Here is a 16631-nt window from a genome sequence, read left to right as displayed (position 1 = left end):
ACTTCGCAGCTCATGTGACTCACCTCTGACCTGGTTTTTTTCCCTTTTTCTTCCCTATTTCAGAGACGTAGAGGCTCGGGTGTTTTTTGTGCCAATTGCCTGACCACAAAGACCTCTCTCTGGAGAAAGAATGCAAATGGTGGATATGTATGCAACGCGTGTGGCCTCTACCAGAAGCTTCACTCGGTAGGAAGAACTTACCGGTTTGTTCAGCAGAAAAAAGGGTTATACAGCTAAGCTGGGCAGCTGTGGTCTTGTCTGGTTGTGTGATTAGTACCACTCCCTGGCCTGCAGTTAATTTCCTAACAGGGTTTTGCAGAATGGTCACTTTGGGATCAGATGTGATTCATTATGAAGCAGTCTGGGATGCTGTGGGTAGATGTGTTTGAGATCACCAGTGATGCATTTAATTATTTTGATACAAAATAAGGGGAAAATTATTTCTTTTCTGGGAATTCCATTTAAAGTCATATAATATGTTGTGATGAAAGCTCTCTAAATTCAAGAGTTGTCATGTTCATAATAAAAACCAAAATTCTTAGACATCTACATCTACATCAAAAATATCTCTTGATATGGTTTTTATGTTCTTTCACATATCTTACCCCCTCTATTCTTGAGAGTAAGTTTCCTGGAGATATGGGGTCGGGAGGGTTTTTGTGCTCTTTTTTCTACAGTTCTTATAGTCTGCTGGAGCATACTGAAATAGCTCAGCAAGGAAGCTATTCACTTTATGGCACTCATCACTTGGTGAGGGAAAGATTCACCATCCCTCAAGATCAGGCAGGGAATAAGTAATAATCATGATCTGTCTGTATTGCTTTTCATCTTATTGACACTTGACTTGATCCTGAAAGATGTTGAATGCTCTGGTCCAGGTCCAGGAAAGCCATCCTTAAGTGTTTCCTTGGATCAGTGCCAAAATGCTTGGAATCTTTTAGGTTAAGACCTACTAGTTAAATATTATCCCCACTGTCTTTAATAGAAGCACATGGGAGAGTCAGGTGACCAAGACTTGACTCTAATTAATTAATTTTTACAAAATTCCCATGAAATTAAAAAGTGTTACTATTTTTCAGAAATAGAAACCGAGGCAGCCTTTGGGTGTTTGCCAAGGCAACACAGCAGTTCAGGCTTAGAGCCTAAATCAGAAATCTATGTGGTGGCTGAGAGTGCACATTTTTTAAAACTTTTTTCAGAAATTAAATTTGCGACATAAGCTTCTAAATGGTCTTGTGTACAGCCCAGAAAATAATCCTGTTTACTCAAGAGCCTGTCGAACGAGCCTACTTAATAAAACAGAAAAATATTCCAATTTTCAAATGTAGCACGACCATCTGAAAGGTTAACTGTTTGCCATGTGCTGTCATTCTAAGGTCAGTAACTGCTTTTAAACTCCAGGACAGCCCAGTCAGTCAAAACACATCTGAGCAGGAGGAGATGAACTAATGTACAGTCTCTGGCAGGATCTTGACTGTGTCTTCCTGCAAGTATCATCTTCCTGGAGACCTCTCAAAGTTCTAGATATAATATCTAATTTAGGGAAATTGATCAGTGGTGAACATCCACAAAGATTTTAAGATGTACAGTTTTGCTTTTTAATTATTTTTTTTTTAATTTGACATTTGAGTCTGTTATTTTTAGAACTTCCATTTACAGCCTCCATTTTCCCTTTTTTTTAATATACTTTTCTGAACTATAATGTTGGACCTTACCATGATTATTAGCATAATTTATTGAATAGATAAAAGCTACAAGAATCAGTTTTATATTCCAACACATAGCTCAGATCATTCTTATAAACCAGTAAGGACAAAACAGTATGCTTCCATCATAATTAGGAATACGGTGTCCAAATTTGTTTTATGCATATCGAAAGCAAGAAGCTGACACTATCTTTTAGCTCTACTGTTTAAGCACAACAATAAGCTGTCATTCAGTGGACATTTGACATTAATATCTTCAATTGAACTTTGACCGAACAATCGCAAAGAATTTAATTAAGCCTTATTCTGTTGTGATACGATAGCAACTCCATTTTAAGTAGGAGTCTGAAACAATCAAACAAATCTCTCCTTTGGGACAGCTTTTGAGACAGTCCATGCAAAGGGACACTCCTTAGGCTGACACCAGAAAGATGAAAGTTTCTTTTGTCTGTCTGCCTGTCTGTTCATGAAAAATTTGTCAGAAGTATTTGTCATATATGTTTCTGAATTAAGGGGTCCAGGATGATGCAGTTATTAGGTAAATGTCCAAAACTATAAAAATTCAAGGGAATACAATTCCCTTCTAAAAGACACTGTTCAACTAAATTTTGCTACATTGCTGAGTAAAAATCACCTATAGTAACTTTGCACATTTCTTAGCTCCCTTTTGATTGGATTATTACTATCTAGAACTACCATCCTCATTAACTCAAGCCTAAGGTCCCTTTTTCACTTGTATTTAATAAGAAGAAAAATTTATGGTCTGTCAGATACTACTAGATGGTAGTAATGGACAAATGTTAACATGGTAGTGATTTCTGCTATAAGTCACATTTCTATTTCTGTGATACCCTTGAATAATTGTTCAATATGTTTTCAAAAATGGTCCATCTATCCAGGGGTAATTTACATTAAACTTCCCACATTTTTCACATTTCTCTCCTTTAATCCAAACAACTATGTTAAAAATGTGTAATAATAATCCAACATTCTATTATTAAAATAGTTTTAGTGAAAAAAAAGCAGCTCACTGTAAATATATACACTATATTCTTATTTGGTTTCTCCCCAGAATCATGAATTTGACCATTATCATTGTGATGCTGTTCCTCATTTTTATAATAGTTCTAACTTGGTCATGGAACACTAGATTTTGTTCCATAGTGATTCCTTGGCCACATCCTTGGACTGCTTCATTGTCTAGTGGAGAGGTCACTCCAATTTCCCATGGTATCTAGGAAGTCTAGTCACAATAATTTAATAAACTGTTGAATTTTTTGATTTTTTTTTTAATTTACTCATGTATTTAAAGTAGGGAGATTGCTAGTTGATACGGAGATGGCAAAAATACTTGTGATCATCCTTAATTTATTATGTACAACATATAATTAAGGATCTGACATAGGCCATTTTAAAAGTAAAGTTCTGGCAATGTTTCCACTGTATTCTAAATGTAATGCCCCACTGAAAAGCAAGAAGTGAGCTTAAACTCTTCTATCTGCTTTGGTTGCAACCAAATACAGAATATTTCTATCTGCACCTTGCTACTCTGAATAAGGAAAATTAATAACTTTCACCACATAATAGTGCATTTTAATCATCTAAAGACTAGTTGATCAGATCAGTACAGTCATTTGCATGCTGAAGAATTTGAAAGTTGAACCTACAGCCTTTAACTCCTCATAGCATGTAACTTTGAAGAACCAGAGCTGCAAATAATTGTGTGAGGGTCCCTAATCAAAGGTAGGAAGATGTTTCTTTTAACTACTTTGATAATCAGACTTCATACCTGTTGCGTGAAGAGTAAGACTAAAAGTATTTCCGAAATACTGAAGGGTTATATGGAGGCCATATGAAAATGGTTTGTAGTGTAAAAATAAAAGCTTAATAAGAGTAACAACAATATGTAACATCTCACACAGCATCTCAGTATGACTGTGTTACAATTGTCATAAAAAGGTGAGGAAATTACACTGAAGTTGTAAATAAGAGTGTATGTATATGCATATTAATTGGCTATTGATTCTGCAAACTATAAACTTTATCTGAATAGAATTTACATGGAAAATATTCTAATTTTTTCTAGCATCATTTTGTCTCAGCTTGTCTATGTGAGCAGGCTGGTTGAGGTGCTGTTTTTCTGTCAAATTTAAATTTCTCTTATTAAAAATCTAAATAAAAGTGTCTATTACTTCTGATTCAGTGTTTTAATAGAAAGTAAAAAAATAGCTGCACTGTCTAAAACGTAGTTAACCATTAAGAACAAGCCAACTGCAGGGAAACAAATAGGTGAAAGAGGAGAGGAAGATGGCAAGTCAAGAAAGAAACTTGCTCTCTACAAATAATGGAATGTGTGCTCTTCCAGCTCTGGATGTTTTTATACTAGTTTGAAGTTATGAATATATAAAAATTTAGTTACATTCAAGGCAAAAATTACTTTGGATATTGACTGTAAGCCAAAATTAAATCTGCTTTTTAAAACAATTTTAAAATTTCTAAATAAACATACAAGTAGAATACAGTAAGGGGCACTTTTCTGACCACCAACCAAAGTAGGATTATATGTGCATTTGGATAAGACAAATGTCAACTGCCAGCACACCAAACTGAATGTCTTTTAGGATTGTTTCTGTTGCTCTAACATCTGCCCAGTGGAGCAACACATACTGGTGGTACAGCACCATTTTTCACTCAGGTACCATTGCTTTTCTGTTAAAGTGGCCTTTTCTTGTCCTTTCTTGTACTGTTTTTTTTGTTCTTCATGAAAAGATATTTTTGTTCTTCGCACAAAGGTATTTTCAGTTCTTTAAAGAAGGCATCTAACATGAGCTGGTGTGGGGTAGTAGGAAAAGGAAACAGAAGTCCTCACTTGGTTCTTGCTTCTGCCTCTTTTGAGATGCTTATTTCTTTACAGATCCCTTTCTTCCTGCCTTCAGGGAATGCCTGCTCTCCCTCATGACTTAGTAGCACAATAGCAGTAACACTTAGAAAGAAATACAGTAGGGAGTTGGTGCTGAAGTACAGGTAGACCTTTTGGTGCATAGGAGAAGTTTTTCTGGGCTTTCTTCTCCATCTTTCTTAGTCCCTTTCCAGCCACCATCATCCCACTCACCACCACAGTGGACTTGCAGCCCTTTTGCTAGGTGACAGCAATGGTGGTCAGCAAGCCCTGTGTTAGCTTGCGTTTTTTACCCATGTCGAAGCAGAGTGAGTATCAAGGTAAGTGTTGCTCAGTTCTTGTCACAGTGGGATCTGTGCCAACCCCTGCCCCATACCAGCTTTGGTGGCATGCTGCACTGAATAAACGCCAGTGCACAGGGCCTTGTATCTCCCACCTCATCCCCAGCTCTCAGCACCCACTTTCAACACATCTCCCCCAGAATTTTTTAGGAATAAGAAGTAATAAATAGTTTGACAGCTTGGATACTTCTTGCCTTTTTTAAGTAAACAGGTATAGTATGTCTATGACAGTTGACTTAAGTTGATAAAACAAGCCATTTCCTAGTTTACATTTAGCGTGAGGGACCATGGACCAGCACCTGGCTTGAAATTTGGTCATTCCCATAAGACTCTTGTAATATAGCTCTGCAGAAAAGAAAAGATAAATTTGCATGAGCATAATCTTGCAGATTTGTTTAATGTGTCTTTCTTTTTTCCTTTTGTTCATTATGTGTTTTTCCATGCAGACTCCCAGGCCTTTAAACATCATTAAACAGAACAATGGTGAGCAGATCATTAGGAGACGAACAAGAAAGCGCCTTAACCCGGAGGCACTTCAGGCTGAGCAGCTAAACAAACAGCAGAGGGGTAGCAGTGAGGAGCAAGTCAATGGAAGCCCCTTAGAGAGGAGGTCAGAGGATCATTTACCTGAAGGTCATCAGAGAGAAATTCAGCTTCCCAGCCTCAGTAAATATGAGGCCCCAGGTTCATTGACTAAAAGCCATTCTGCTCAGCAGCCAATATTGGTCAGCCAAACTCTGGATATTCACAAAAGGATGCAACCTTTGCACATTCAGATAAAAAGTCCTCAGGAAAGTACTGGAGACCCAGGAAACAGTTCATCGATATCAGAAGGGAAAGGAAGCTCAGAGAGAGGCAGCCCGATAGAAAAATACATGAGACCTGCGAAACACCCAAACTATTCACCACCTGGAAGCCCTATTGAAAAATACCAGTACCCACTTTTTGGACTTCCATTTGTACACAATGACTTTCAGAGTGAAGCTGACTGGCTGAGATTCTGGAGTAAATATAAGCTGTCTGTTCCTGGGAATCCACACTACTTGAGTCATGTGCCTGGCCTACCAAATCCTTGCCAAAACTATGTGCCTTATCCCACCTTTAATCTGCCTCCTCATTTTTCAGCTGTCGGATCAGACAATGACATTCCTCTAGATTTGGCGATAAAGCATTCCAGACCTGGGCCAACTGCAAATGGTGCCTCCAAGGAAAAGAGTAAGGCACCACCAAATGTAAAAAATGAAGGTCCCTTGAATGTAGTAAAAACAGAGAAAGTTGATAGAAGTACTCAAGATGAACTTTCTACCAAGTGTGTGCACTGTGGCATTGTCTTTCTGGATGAAGTGATGTATGCTTTGCATATGAGTTGCCATGGTGACAGTGGACCTTTCCAGTGCAGCATATGCCAGCATCTTTGCACGGACAAGTATGACTTCACAACTCACATCCAGAGGGGCCTACACAGGAACAATGCACAAGCTGAAAAGAATGGAAAACCTAAAGAGTAAACCTTAGCACTTAGCACAATTAAACAGAAATAGGTTTCCTTGATGGGAATTCAATAGCTTGTAATGTCTTGTGAAGACCTATAAAGCACTTCATATAGAGAGCATGCCTTATCCAATATTAAATCCCTTGTTATTTTCTTTTTTTTTTCATTTTCTTCTTTATTTTTTCCTTTGGTTTTTCTTTTTTTTTTTTTCCTTTTTATTGAGTGGGTTACCAAGAAAAAAGAACAGTTGGATGGTGGCCAGAGGGGAGGAAGATAATCCTATGGGACACGGCCCACCAAAGCTAGCCAGAATGCAGTGAATCATGGCGAATAATCTTGAGAAAATTTTACTGGACAATTAATTGCTTTGTGTAAGAGACATAACTGGCAAGAGTGCAAAGATGTGTATATGTATATACTGCTGCAAGGGTATAGTGAACATATGCACATTGTATATAAGAACTAGACATGTTAAATATACAGATGTTAAAAGGTCATTTTCTTTAATTTGGGTGAATTTCTGCCCTACAACATGCCTTATGATCACCTTGTCCTCAGAGCTTTGGCAGCAATGTCATCTAGGTGTTTCTCAGACTCAGCTGATTTTTAGCTACCATTTTATCACTACATTCTTTCTGGCACACTTTAGTCTAGAAAAACCATTTTGTGCAAGTGAAGTCTAATACAGAAGCCACACTCCGGGTTTAATTTGCATAGAACAAGGTAACCTGCTGTATTTTATTTTAATATATTTTTAATATATTACATTTCTAAACCTTAAAGTCTAAGGTTACTTCTCCACACGCTTAACATTGCTATAAATACCAGTCAATCCCTTCAGTAGACTTATACCAGCTTTTGCTAAGTAGCATTAAATGTCTTCATAGTACTTTTTAATACTTAAAGCTTTTTAAAAACTATCCATGAAGGGAAAGCTCCTCAGCATAACTGCTCAGGGAAATAGGGCTAAATAACTAAATATTAAATAATTGGTTAAAGGTGCTGTTAGACGAGCCTCCATGCTTGCTACAAGGGTGTACAAGAACTGACTTTAATCATTTTCATTATAGTGTCCCAACCAGTAGTTTATTATTTTGCCACAGGGATGTAGAAGATATTACAAGCTACTGGATGCACTGTCAGATTAACTTATTTCATTAAAGAAGTTGGGAGAACAAATAGAAAAAAACCTTATTTTTCTAGTAAATATTAATGTATTACATTTCAAATAATGGTGCCTGACATATTGAATAATTATTTTCTACAGTGTACGTATGCAACAAAGATATTCCATCATGCATTAGAGTCAGTTCTGGCTCTGCCTCGCTGTTTACATTTGCAAATGTAGCAAACAAGGTAATGAAGCAACTATTTCTATTGCAGTAGGTATCTTTTTTTCTGTGTGTGTGCATTAAAGTTGTAAACGATAACATGAAATGAATGAAATTTGTTGATATTAATGGTATGAAAAAACAAGAAGGAAATGAAAATATTTTTATGCCTACTTAGGAAAAAAAGGGTAGCACTATTCATTCCAAGTACTTTTGTATTCTTAAGCTCTTAACTCACATTGTTATGCTTAAAATGATAAACATATATCCTCTTTTTATTGCTTTGTCTGTGTTTCAGAAGAAACATTTCAGAAATTATTTTGATAAGTGCTGTTTGACGATGCAGCACTGATATTTTATTGCATTCTGTAGTAGCATTGCACTCCATTTTTACAATATTATGCAGTTGCTTTTTGTTTTGTTTGGGTTTGTTTCTTTTTCGCAGTGCAGGGTCTTAGTTCCTTATGGTTGGATGGCAGGTGTAGCTCAACTGGTTCATGAATGTTGCAGCGAATGAAGTTTAAAATGTCTTTCTGATATTATGTTGTCTTTTATTTCTCCATTCATGCATTTTATTTTTTAAAATGTTCTATAAAAATATCTCTGGACTAAGTCCTCACTTGAGATTATATGTAAAGGGTCCTATTCTGATCTCACTTACATACCGCCTTTCTCAGATTTTCATGTAATTGAAACTAAAGCATCATAAAAAAAAAAAAAAGTTCTTGTATTTAACTTACCTGAATCTCACCACTCTCCCTTCTAGAATTTGGTGCACTTATAAGATACTTAACCAGATTAAACAGGGAGGTGGAAGATGAAAGGAGAGGTGATAGGAAATGTCTTATAGGGGTTGGCAAAAGGAAAACCGGGGGGAACTGGCCTAAATATTCAGCACTTTGATAGTCTTTTGAGAAATTATGTGCCTGAAGTAGCTGGCAACAAACATCACCAAGCATGAGAAGCACTTACACAGTTGATCGCCAAAGGTCTTGCTGACCTTGGCAGTATTTAGGTGTTATATTTTCACAGAGGTGAAACGTTATTGCACAGTTTCTCTGATTTGTTAGGCACAGGCCGGCTGTTGTTCATCATTAGGCTGCATTCCTTCCTGCTCCGCCCATTGCTTCTTTCTGGTGAGCAGTATATGGAAAGTCCCACTCAATCTGTTCACGGTTGAGTTCTGTAACCCTTCAATAGTATTCTAGGTTAGCAAAGGATATCGGGCCACATTCTTCTTCTTCTATTTTTTAGATGAATCTCCAGCTTGATACCAGTGCCAGACGAAGTCTGGTTATGTTTTTACTATTGTTCTCCAATAATAAGTTCTGACTTGGTTTTTGTGGATTTATTTTTGTTGGGTATTTTTTGTTTCTTCTTTTTCTGTGGGGACTGAAATAGATTGCCCTCGTTTCGTTACGTCAGGGTCCAGTGTGTCCTTTTCAGCTTTTCCAAGATGTTAGACTCATTAAGCAGTGATTTTTATCAGCTTCAGAGGTAGCTGCCTGCCAGTTTTCAGTTGTTACTGGTTTGATTTACTTCATCTAAGACCTACCAGTTCCTCTGGCTTCTTCATTAATAGAAGCTGCATCTTCATGGCAGAATATTTTAGGGGGACGTGCACTGAAAGACTTGAGCACTACCCTGTACTTTATAACACTTCTTGCTAAACTCAGAAGCAGAGGCCAATAACAGGAAATACACATATCAGGGTTTGGGGTTGAGGAGAAATGAAATCTTATGAGTGCAAAGAACAAGACAGGTTTTTGAATGTTAATATTGCATACCTAGATGACACAAATAAAATTTGAAAAAAGTTCATTGTTCTTGCCATGACATATTGAGATGTTCTAAGATTTCTGCTTTGTAAGAAATGGGATTTTGCCATAGCCTGTTCTCTTTAATTGGAGTGGGGGCAGCACAGTTTTGTTTCTTAACAAAAGAGAGGTGACTCCATCCCTCTTCCAGACCCCCTCACAATGGATACTAATAAAAAGAAAAATCCTGACATTGGAAACAAATAATCTCATTTAATAATTTTCAGATTGAAACCAATGTAAGCACACAGAAATAATTGCTGCACCCACTGCATTTCAATCAACTTACAGCACTAAAATTTGAACTTACAAGGAATCAGTCTTTGTTCTCAGTTTGTCAGTGTCTTCAAGCTGATGTACTTCTCTTACTAAGGGATGGTAGTTTAAGATCTTAAAACATATCAATTCAAATTGGACCACAAAATAAGTAGATGTTTCAAAACTAGAGGATTTTTGTGGTGCCTGCCACTAACCAGACTGCAGAACAGGCACAATGTTTCCATTAACCCTCTCTGTAGATGGAACCGTCATGTGGCATCTTCTGCAAACTGCTCTGTCTCTAAGCTATCATTTCATGGCTGCTGCCCCCTCAATTAATAGTGGGGGGATGAATATGTTCCAGAGCACAGTTTGTGTTCAGGTGCTACACTTTCCAAAAGAAATTTTGCACCTAATTGCCACTGATGAAACTCCTCTCCTAATTTATGGACCTTCCAAAAAGAAGGAGGGACACTGGATACTCATATCTTGGTTTTGCCTATGAAAGGTACTGTTGCACATTTTGACAGTTTTAAAGAGAGAGAAAATAGAGACATCTCAACAGGTTGAGGCATCCTGTGAGCAAGAGATTATTTTTGCAGTTAGAGGGGCAGTGGGACAAGTGACTGATCCTAATTGCATACAGTGCTGAAACATAGTGGTTGTGCAATGGGAAGAATTGATTTGGCAACCATGGGACAGATTTTTAGGTCTATCCTTGGACTGGACAGTGTTGTTTTGTAGTCATAACTACTTGCTTTATGTGCTAAGGTTGTTGTCTACCATCTGCTTTTTACCCAGGATGTCTAAATATATTCCCATTTTTGCTCCTGTATTGATTTTTCTTGGCTGACTTAACATGCTAATTCCTAATACTGGTCAGGAAAAGCCAAGGAGATTAGAAGTTTGCTTCTGTGCAGCCAGAAGGGTAGATATATTTCTTTCTGCTTCTGTGGAGATAGTTATGCTTGGCAAAGAACAGTGAGCAGTTTGTCAACGTATCCTAAATGTGATAGATAAATGAGAAATCCCTTCTAAACTTTTCTCTAAAGTTAAGATGGGCCAAGTAAAATTACATTATTTTCTCACCTCAGAATAGGATTCCTCTGTATCCTCTTCCTCATAATTTCATTTCATTCAGCCAGCTCTGGAATGCTGGCAGTTGGTGAAGTGCTACCTATATAGTAATCACAAACACCCCAATTTACCTCTTTATAAGAGGATAACAGACAGTAATTTAATAGCCACCTGACAGATAAATACCCGTTTCATTTGATTTTTTGTTACACTTAGCAAAGTAAAATTCCTTTACTAGCAAAGCAAAATTACACTTAGTAAAGTAAAAACACTGTAACAGCTACACAGTTTTTCATTCCTCTCATTTTGACCTCTGAGCTCAGTGTAGGAGAACAGGAGAAAAGGAAACATCTCAAAATGCCATTGTAAATTTAGCTTATAGAAAATTCACCAGCAGGAAAAGGAAAAAAAAAAAAGGACTTCATAAAAAATTACTTCATGTTGCTAAAAACCATCATTAAACTTGTAGCCCTGATTTGACTCTAGAATGCTGGCTCTTAATGTTTTGTCCTTACAACACATGGATGTGTTTTTTGTTTTGTTTTGTTTTGGGTTTTTTGTTTTGTTTTGTTTTTTGAGTTTCATAGTGCATGTTCATTTCTACTCACAAACATGTTCTTGGTGTATTTCTTATGCAAACAATCTTCAGGCAGCAAAGATGTCTGTTACATCTAAACTTGAATAATAAAGTTTTACCACCAGTTATAAATCAGATTCATGTCGTTTCTGGGGACAATATAATGTCATAGTGTCACTACTCCATAGTGGGGTTGGGGAGGAAAATAATCTGGAGTTGAGCTGCTCTGGGAGCACGACAGGACCTGACAGCATATCTGAGTAATGGCCGGTGATTATGGCTGAAAGGCAAAGGCAGGATTGCTCAAATGGGAAAGGCATGAAAAGAGAGGAGCTCCTTCAAAATACATTAGCCCTGTCACAGTCCTTCTACACTAAGGGCTCTAGATGTGATCCAAATCTCATTCAAGTTAATGACAGGATTTAGAGTAAAAGTCTATTTCAGTGGGATTTGAACGTTTTTCATCACTCCAGCATCCTGACCTTACATTGCCGCTTTTATTTTTCTGCCCCAAAGAGGAGCAAATGCTGAAAGAATTTTGAATAAGAAAGACTGATACTGAAATGTGATCAGTACCCCAGGCTTACCAGTTCTATGCCTCACACAAAATCCATGGTGGTCTTGAAATAATCTCTGATACTCAGGACCGTGGTTTCACATCTTGCCCACAACTCTTCCACGAAGTCCTGCTGGCTCCCATCACACAGATTATTGACCCAATGATGACTCAAGAACAGAGAGTACCACCTAAAATGCTACCACCACCGCTTCCTCCAGCAATCTTGGAGATTTCCTCAGAGGTCCTGAATTGGAGCACTGACCAAATCAGCTCAGCTTGGCCTTTCTGTTGGGATGAGCTAACAGCTCAGGCTGGTATGACTCCCAACCATCATTTCCATTATGCTGTAATTTCTTTTTCCGTAGGTTTTGTCTCACATCCGTGGTTGAGAGTTTGTTCAGTCTCATACAGAATAATGTTTAAAGTAATAAAAATGGTAAAATCTGTTTATGATGTTAGAGTACAAATGTTCTAGAGCTTAATTTTAAAAGCACTGCACCAGAAAAAACTTCTTCCTGGAATTCATTCTTCCAGTGAATTCAAATGTAAAACCCTATGCATTTTCAGTCTCTTTAATTTCCTGAGATTAATAAAAATAATAACAGTAGTAAAGAAAAAAAATGGCTTTTAAATGCAGGGAGAACTAGTTTTGGAGATATGAACTCTGTGCTTAAATATTATGCATTTTGAAAAAGATGCGACATGCAAAAGTTGGTTGATATGGACTTTGTAAGATTACATATATGTATATATGCACACTCTATGTAAGAATATATATATATAAACTCTATATACATATATATTTACAGAGAGAGAGAAAGTTCATATATGTATAGAGAGTTAAAATTTAAAAATCAAATATATTTTCACCTTTTTATCTTTTGAGGATAAGAAGATTTAATCAAAATTTCTGTTCTAATTATAAAACTATCCCTGACCAATGCAGTATGTCTTTAAACAGCATTCAAAACAGTATTGCACGTCTGTCTCCATATACCTACATGAGCTCATAATTGTAGAAGCTGATGACCTCAAATTTTCCTTTGTAGTTCTACTGTTTGTATAGTCTACTCATATTGTTAATGCCTTCCTCTTATAACATCAGCTCCACATGTAAGCAGCTCATATAAGTGCACACGAACATTGTTATCAGGTCTTAATAGGCTATTATAAGGTTTAAATTTATGCCAAGAATCTAGGGACTTTTTGTTCTAGCAGCAATGTCCTTGATTATTTCCTATTTAGTTTTAACTGCTGCCATATCTTGACATAGGTCAGAACTCTGTTGTCCCAAGTCCAACCAACCTGAGAATATAAGAATACAATCTGCTAGTAGCAGGTCCTGACCCTCATCCAATGAGATTTATAAATGTATGAAGTTTTTTAAAAAAAGAAAAAAAGAAGTATCAGAATAGGTGCTGATGCAGAAGAAAATGAACAGAATGAATAAGCAGTGTACTTCGTTCTGTATGGAGAGGAAGTGGGGTACTTTCAATAGTGTACTATTTAATAGAAGAAATGGCCTAGTTATCTTACAACCTTATTTATTATAAATCACAAAGAAACCCCTCTTTATAAGATTGTTTTGACAGTGGGTGGGGATATAAAATCAACAAAAACCAGAATGTCATTGGAAGAGTTCACTGGTAGTTTGGAAGTTTAACTGTAATGGGCAATTATGCTCGACAGTTGGGACACCTGAAACCTGGTAGAGGTACAGTTTGTACTGACATCAGCTTCCTTTGATTTCCCTGAAGAGTCTGACTAATCTCTGTGTGCAGAACAAGTGTCAGTGGGTCCTTTCTGTAAATGAAAGTGTCTCCTGCACATCCAAAGGAATAGAAGTGTCTTTCACACACTGTGGTTACAATGTCAGTGGAACTGTCTGATTCAATTCCAAATGCTACTCTGGAATTGACAGCTTAATGGTGAGATTGATACAGTGACAGTTCTGTCACCTACCTCCAAACAGCTCCATCAGTGCTGATACAATGTCCGTGGAGTTGGCCAGAGAAGAAATGCGACCATTTAAAGGAATAGGAAAGAAATACTTTTAAAAAAAGAACAAAAACTTCTGTTATGACACTGTCTGAAAATGATGGCTTAAATTTGCCACAGAATGGCTTTAGGCCGACACCTTTTTTTTGCAAAGGCGATGCAGCTGCTGTGGCTTTATTTCTGAATGAAATAATTTCTTTTATGATATGTAGTATAAAAAGCAAAGCCCCAACATAAAGGTAGATCTCTTCTCACTGTAGCATTCTTTTAAGAAAACAAGACAATAAAGGAGGGTACAAATGGATTAGGAAGGCTTTTCAAGTGATCATTTCAACAAATGGAACTGCAGATGTACTTAGCACTTATTTTTGTAAAGAAAATATCTTAGAAAGCAAAATGGGAATATTTTCTTTCCCTTTTAATCAAAGCAGAGTATTTTCCTCTCTTCTGGAATCTGATAAAACAAGAAATAGGTTTCAGAGTATGAAAGTATGAAATGTGGAAGCCTTTCAGAAAGATAAGGTGATTTTTCAAAGTTAATGTTCCCTAAGGCTGGCATTCACGTTGCATACTTTGGACACCCATCTATAAATGCAAAATATGATCCTCATTTTATAGAGGGTCAGTTGAATATTCAGAGTAGGAGCTTATTAGATGTTCATAGCTGCCCACTGGAAGGGTCCAGACTGGATGATATCCAGAGGTCCCTTTTAACCTAAATAATTGTATGGTTATAAATGTTCACTAACTCAGTCAACTTATGTTTCTCCCTTATGACTGTAATATATACAGTAGGGAGCAATTGAAGACAAGGACCAAAAAAAACTGAAGCACATCTGTAGATGCAAATGATGGAGCATATCAAGAGCTTTCTAATACACAGGTCTTTGGGGCCAGAGCTGGATGCAAGTACAAAATACCCCATTAAACACTTGGCTCTTAACTGGAGCACAAAGACTCTTCCATCTATTTATATTTTCATAATAACTCACTGCAGTATATCCCTGGTAATTATATATTAACCTCTACAATTAAGCATAAAATGCTGACTGAACTGACATTGCTATCACACTTGTCAGCACAACTCCTTGGAAAATTCTATATTATCTGTAAATCAAGATGGAAATATTCACAAGAGCTGGGTAGTGACTGAAGAGCAGTCCCTATCACATTTTGGCCGGGGCCAGACACATGTCTCTGACCAGATCCCTGGCACAGCTGGGGAATTATCACAGAGGAGACAATTCCCAGCTCTGAGGGGAAGAGACAGGAATGAGTTGTACCCATTCCCTTGAGGATGGGTTTCCAACAGGAAGTAGCAAGCACCAGGGGCATGGGTTACATCCTGAACCACCTGGCACTGCTTCAGTGTGTGGGGCACGTTTTGGGGATCAGCAAGTTTGCAAGCAAAACTCTGTGCCGGTGTCCTAAGACCAGAACATGGTCTTGACCACTTTTGATTTACTAGTATTGTCATTGCCTCTATTGACTCATTCCCCTTGTCTGATGAGACTGGTTGGAGCAGCTTTACCTGACCTTTTGATACCTGCAATCTGCTGTATCTGTCTAGGTCAGCTTAAAGACAGAAGCATTTTTAGATTCATCTTATATACAGGCATTGACTTTAGGAAGGGGAAATGTTTCCTGCTACTGGGTGGGTGGCAATCCTATTATTTAGCTCAGTTGTAGACAGAGGTACATAGCAGATGTCTGCACTTGACCAAATAGATCATAGTCCTATTTTCTGTTGTCCTGCATTATAAATTTTGTGGGCAAATCTTCGGTTTCTAGTAATACAAATAGAGAGACAATAACAATGAAAATTCCCATGCTTCCAGTTTCATAGCACAGAACATGGCCATCCATTCCAAGCCATTGTAATTACCAGCACTTTTGAGACAAGTCAGTTCTTCTTGCCCAGAAAAGGACAAAGATTATTTCTTTTAATACAAAATGCTTCAGTGCCGTTGTGAAAACTTATTTTCTTAAAAAGGACTTGTTTCAACACATTTTATTGAGCTTTACTTAGAACTTAATAAGTTTTATTTCAGCTCTCATTCAAAGAAGTTTTTGGTTTGACAGAAGAAAAGCCCAATTTGTGTCTACATTCCACATTTAACTGAGTATTCCTGATAGCTCTTTAATGTAAGCCACTCTACATACAAACCCTAAACTACCTTAATTATTTAGTAAAAAAAATATAGGTGCAGATTTTTAACAAATCATAGAATTCTTGTATTTGAAGATTCACTCAATGAATCTGTAATGTCACCTTCAAATTGAAGCTGTAGATTTCTGGGGCTTTTTGTCATTATGCTATATCCTCTTCTTTGTGTGATAGTATATTAAAATACTTTTCATGGAAAATACTCTATTAGTTGTCCTACATAACTGCTGGTGAGGAGACATGGAATAGCACAGAAGAACTGCCTGAATTACTGGCACATATGAAAAGGCAGGCTTTACCCTGCATACAGTCTAAGATGATAAAGATATTTGGCAGCAGAACATCAGAAAGCCTAAATATACAAAAAAGATAGAAATTTCAGATCAGACCATGAGGACTGGAATTAATG

The 16631-nt window shown here is 37.2% G+C and overlaps 1 protein-coding gene across 7 annotated transcripts in view; it reads left to right on the top strand.

The window, feature by feature from the left end:
* The window catches only part of TRPS1 (transcriptional repressor GATA binding 1), a 210431-nt gene extending 201956 nt beyond the window's left edge, over positions 1–8475 (top strand). For all 7 annotated transcript variants that reach the window (XM_051778430.1, XM_051778424.1, XM_051778431.1 and 4 more), the window contains 2 exons: positions 64–186; positions 5393–8475. In XM_051778430.1, the coding sequence (XP_051634390.1) occupies positions 64–186; positions 5393–6454 (1185 nt within the window). In that variant the 3' untranslated portion in view covers positions 6455–8475. The remainder of the gene's footprint in view (positions 1–63; positions 187–5392) is intronic.
* Positions 8476–16631: the final 8156 nt, after the last annotated feature.

Source organism: Manacus candei, unplaced genomic scaffold, assembly GCF_025592945.1.
Source record: "Manacus candei isolate 608988 ecotype Guabito, Panama unplaced genomic scaffold, ASM2559294v1 h1tg000013l, whole genome shotgun sequence".
Classification (NCBI taxonomy): Eukaryota; Metazoa; Chordata; class Aves; order Passeriformes; family Pipridae; genus Manacus; species Manacus candei.
This window is presented reverse-complemented; position numbering and strand designations above follow the sequence as displayed.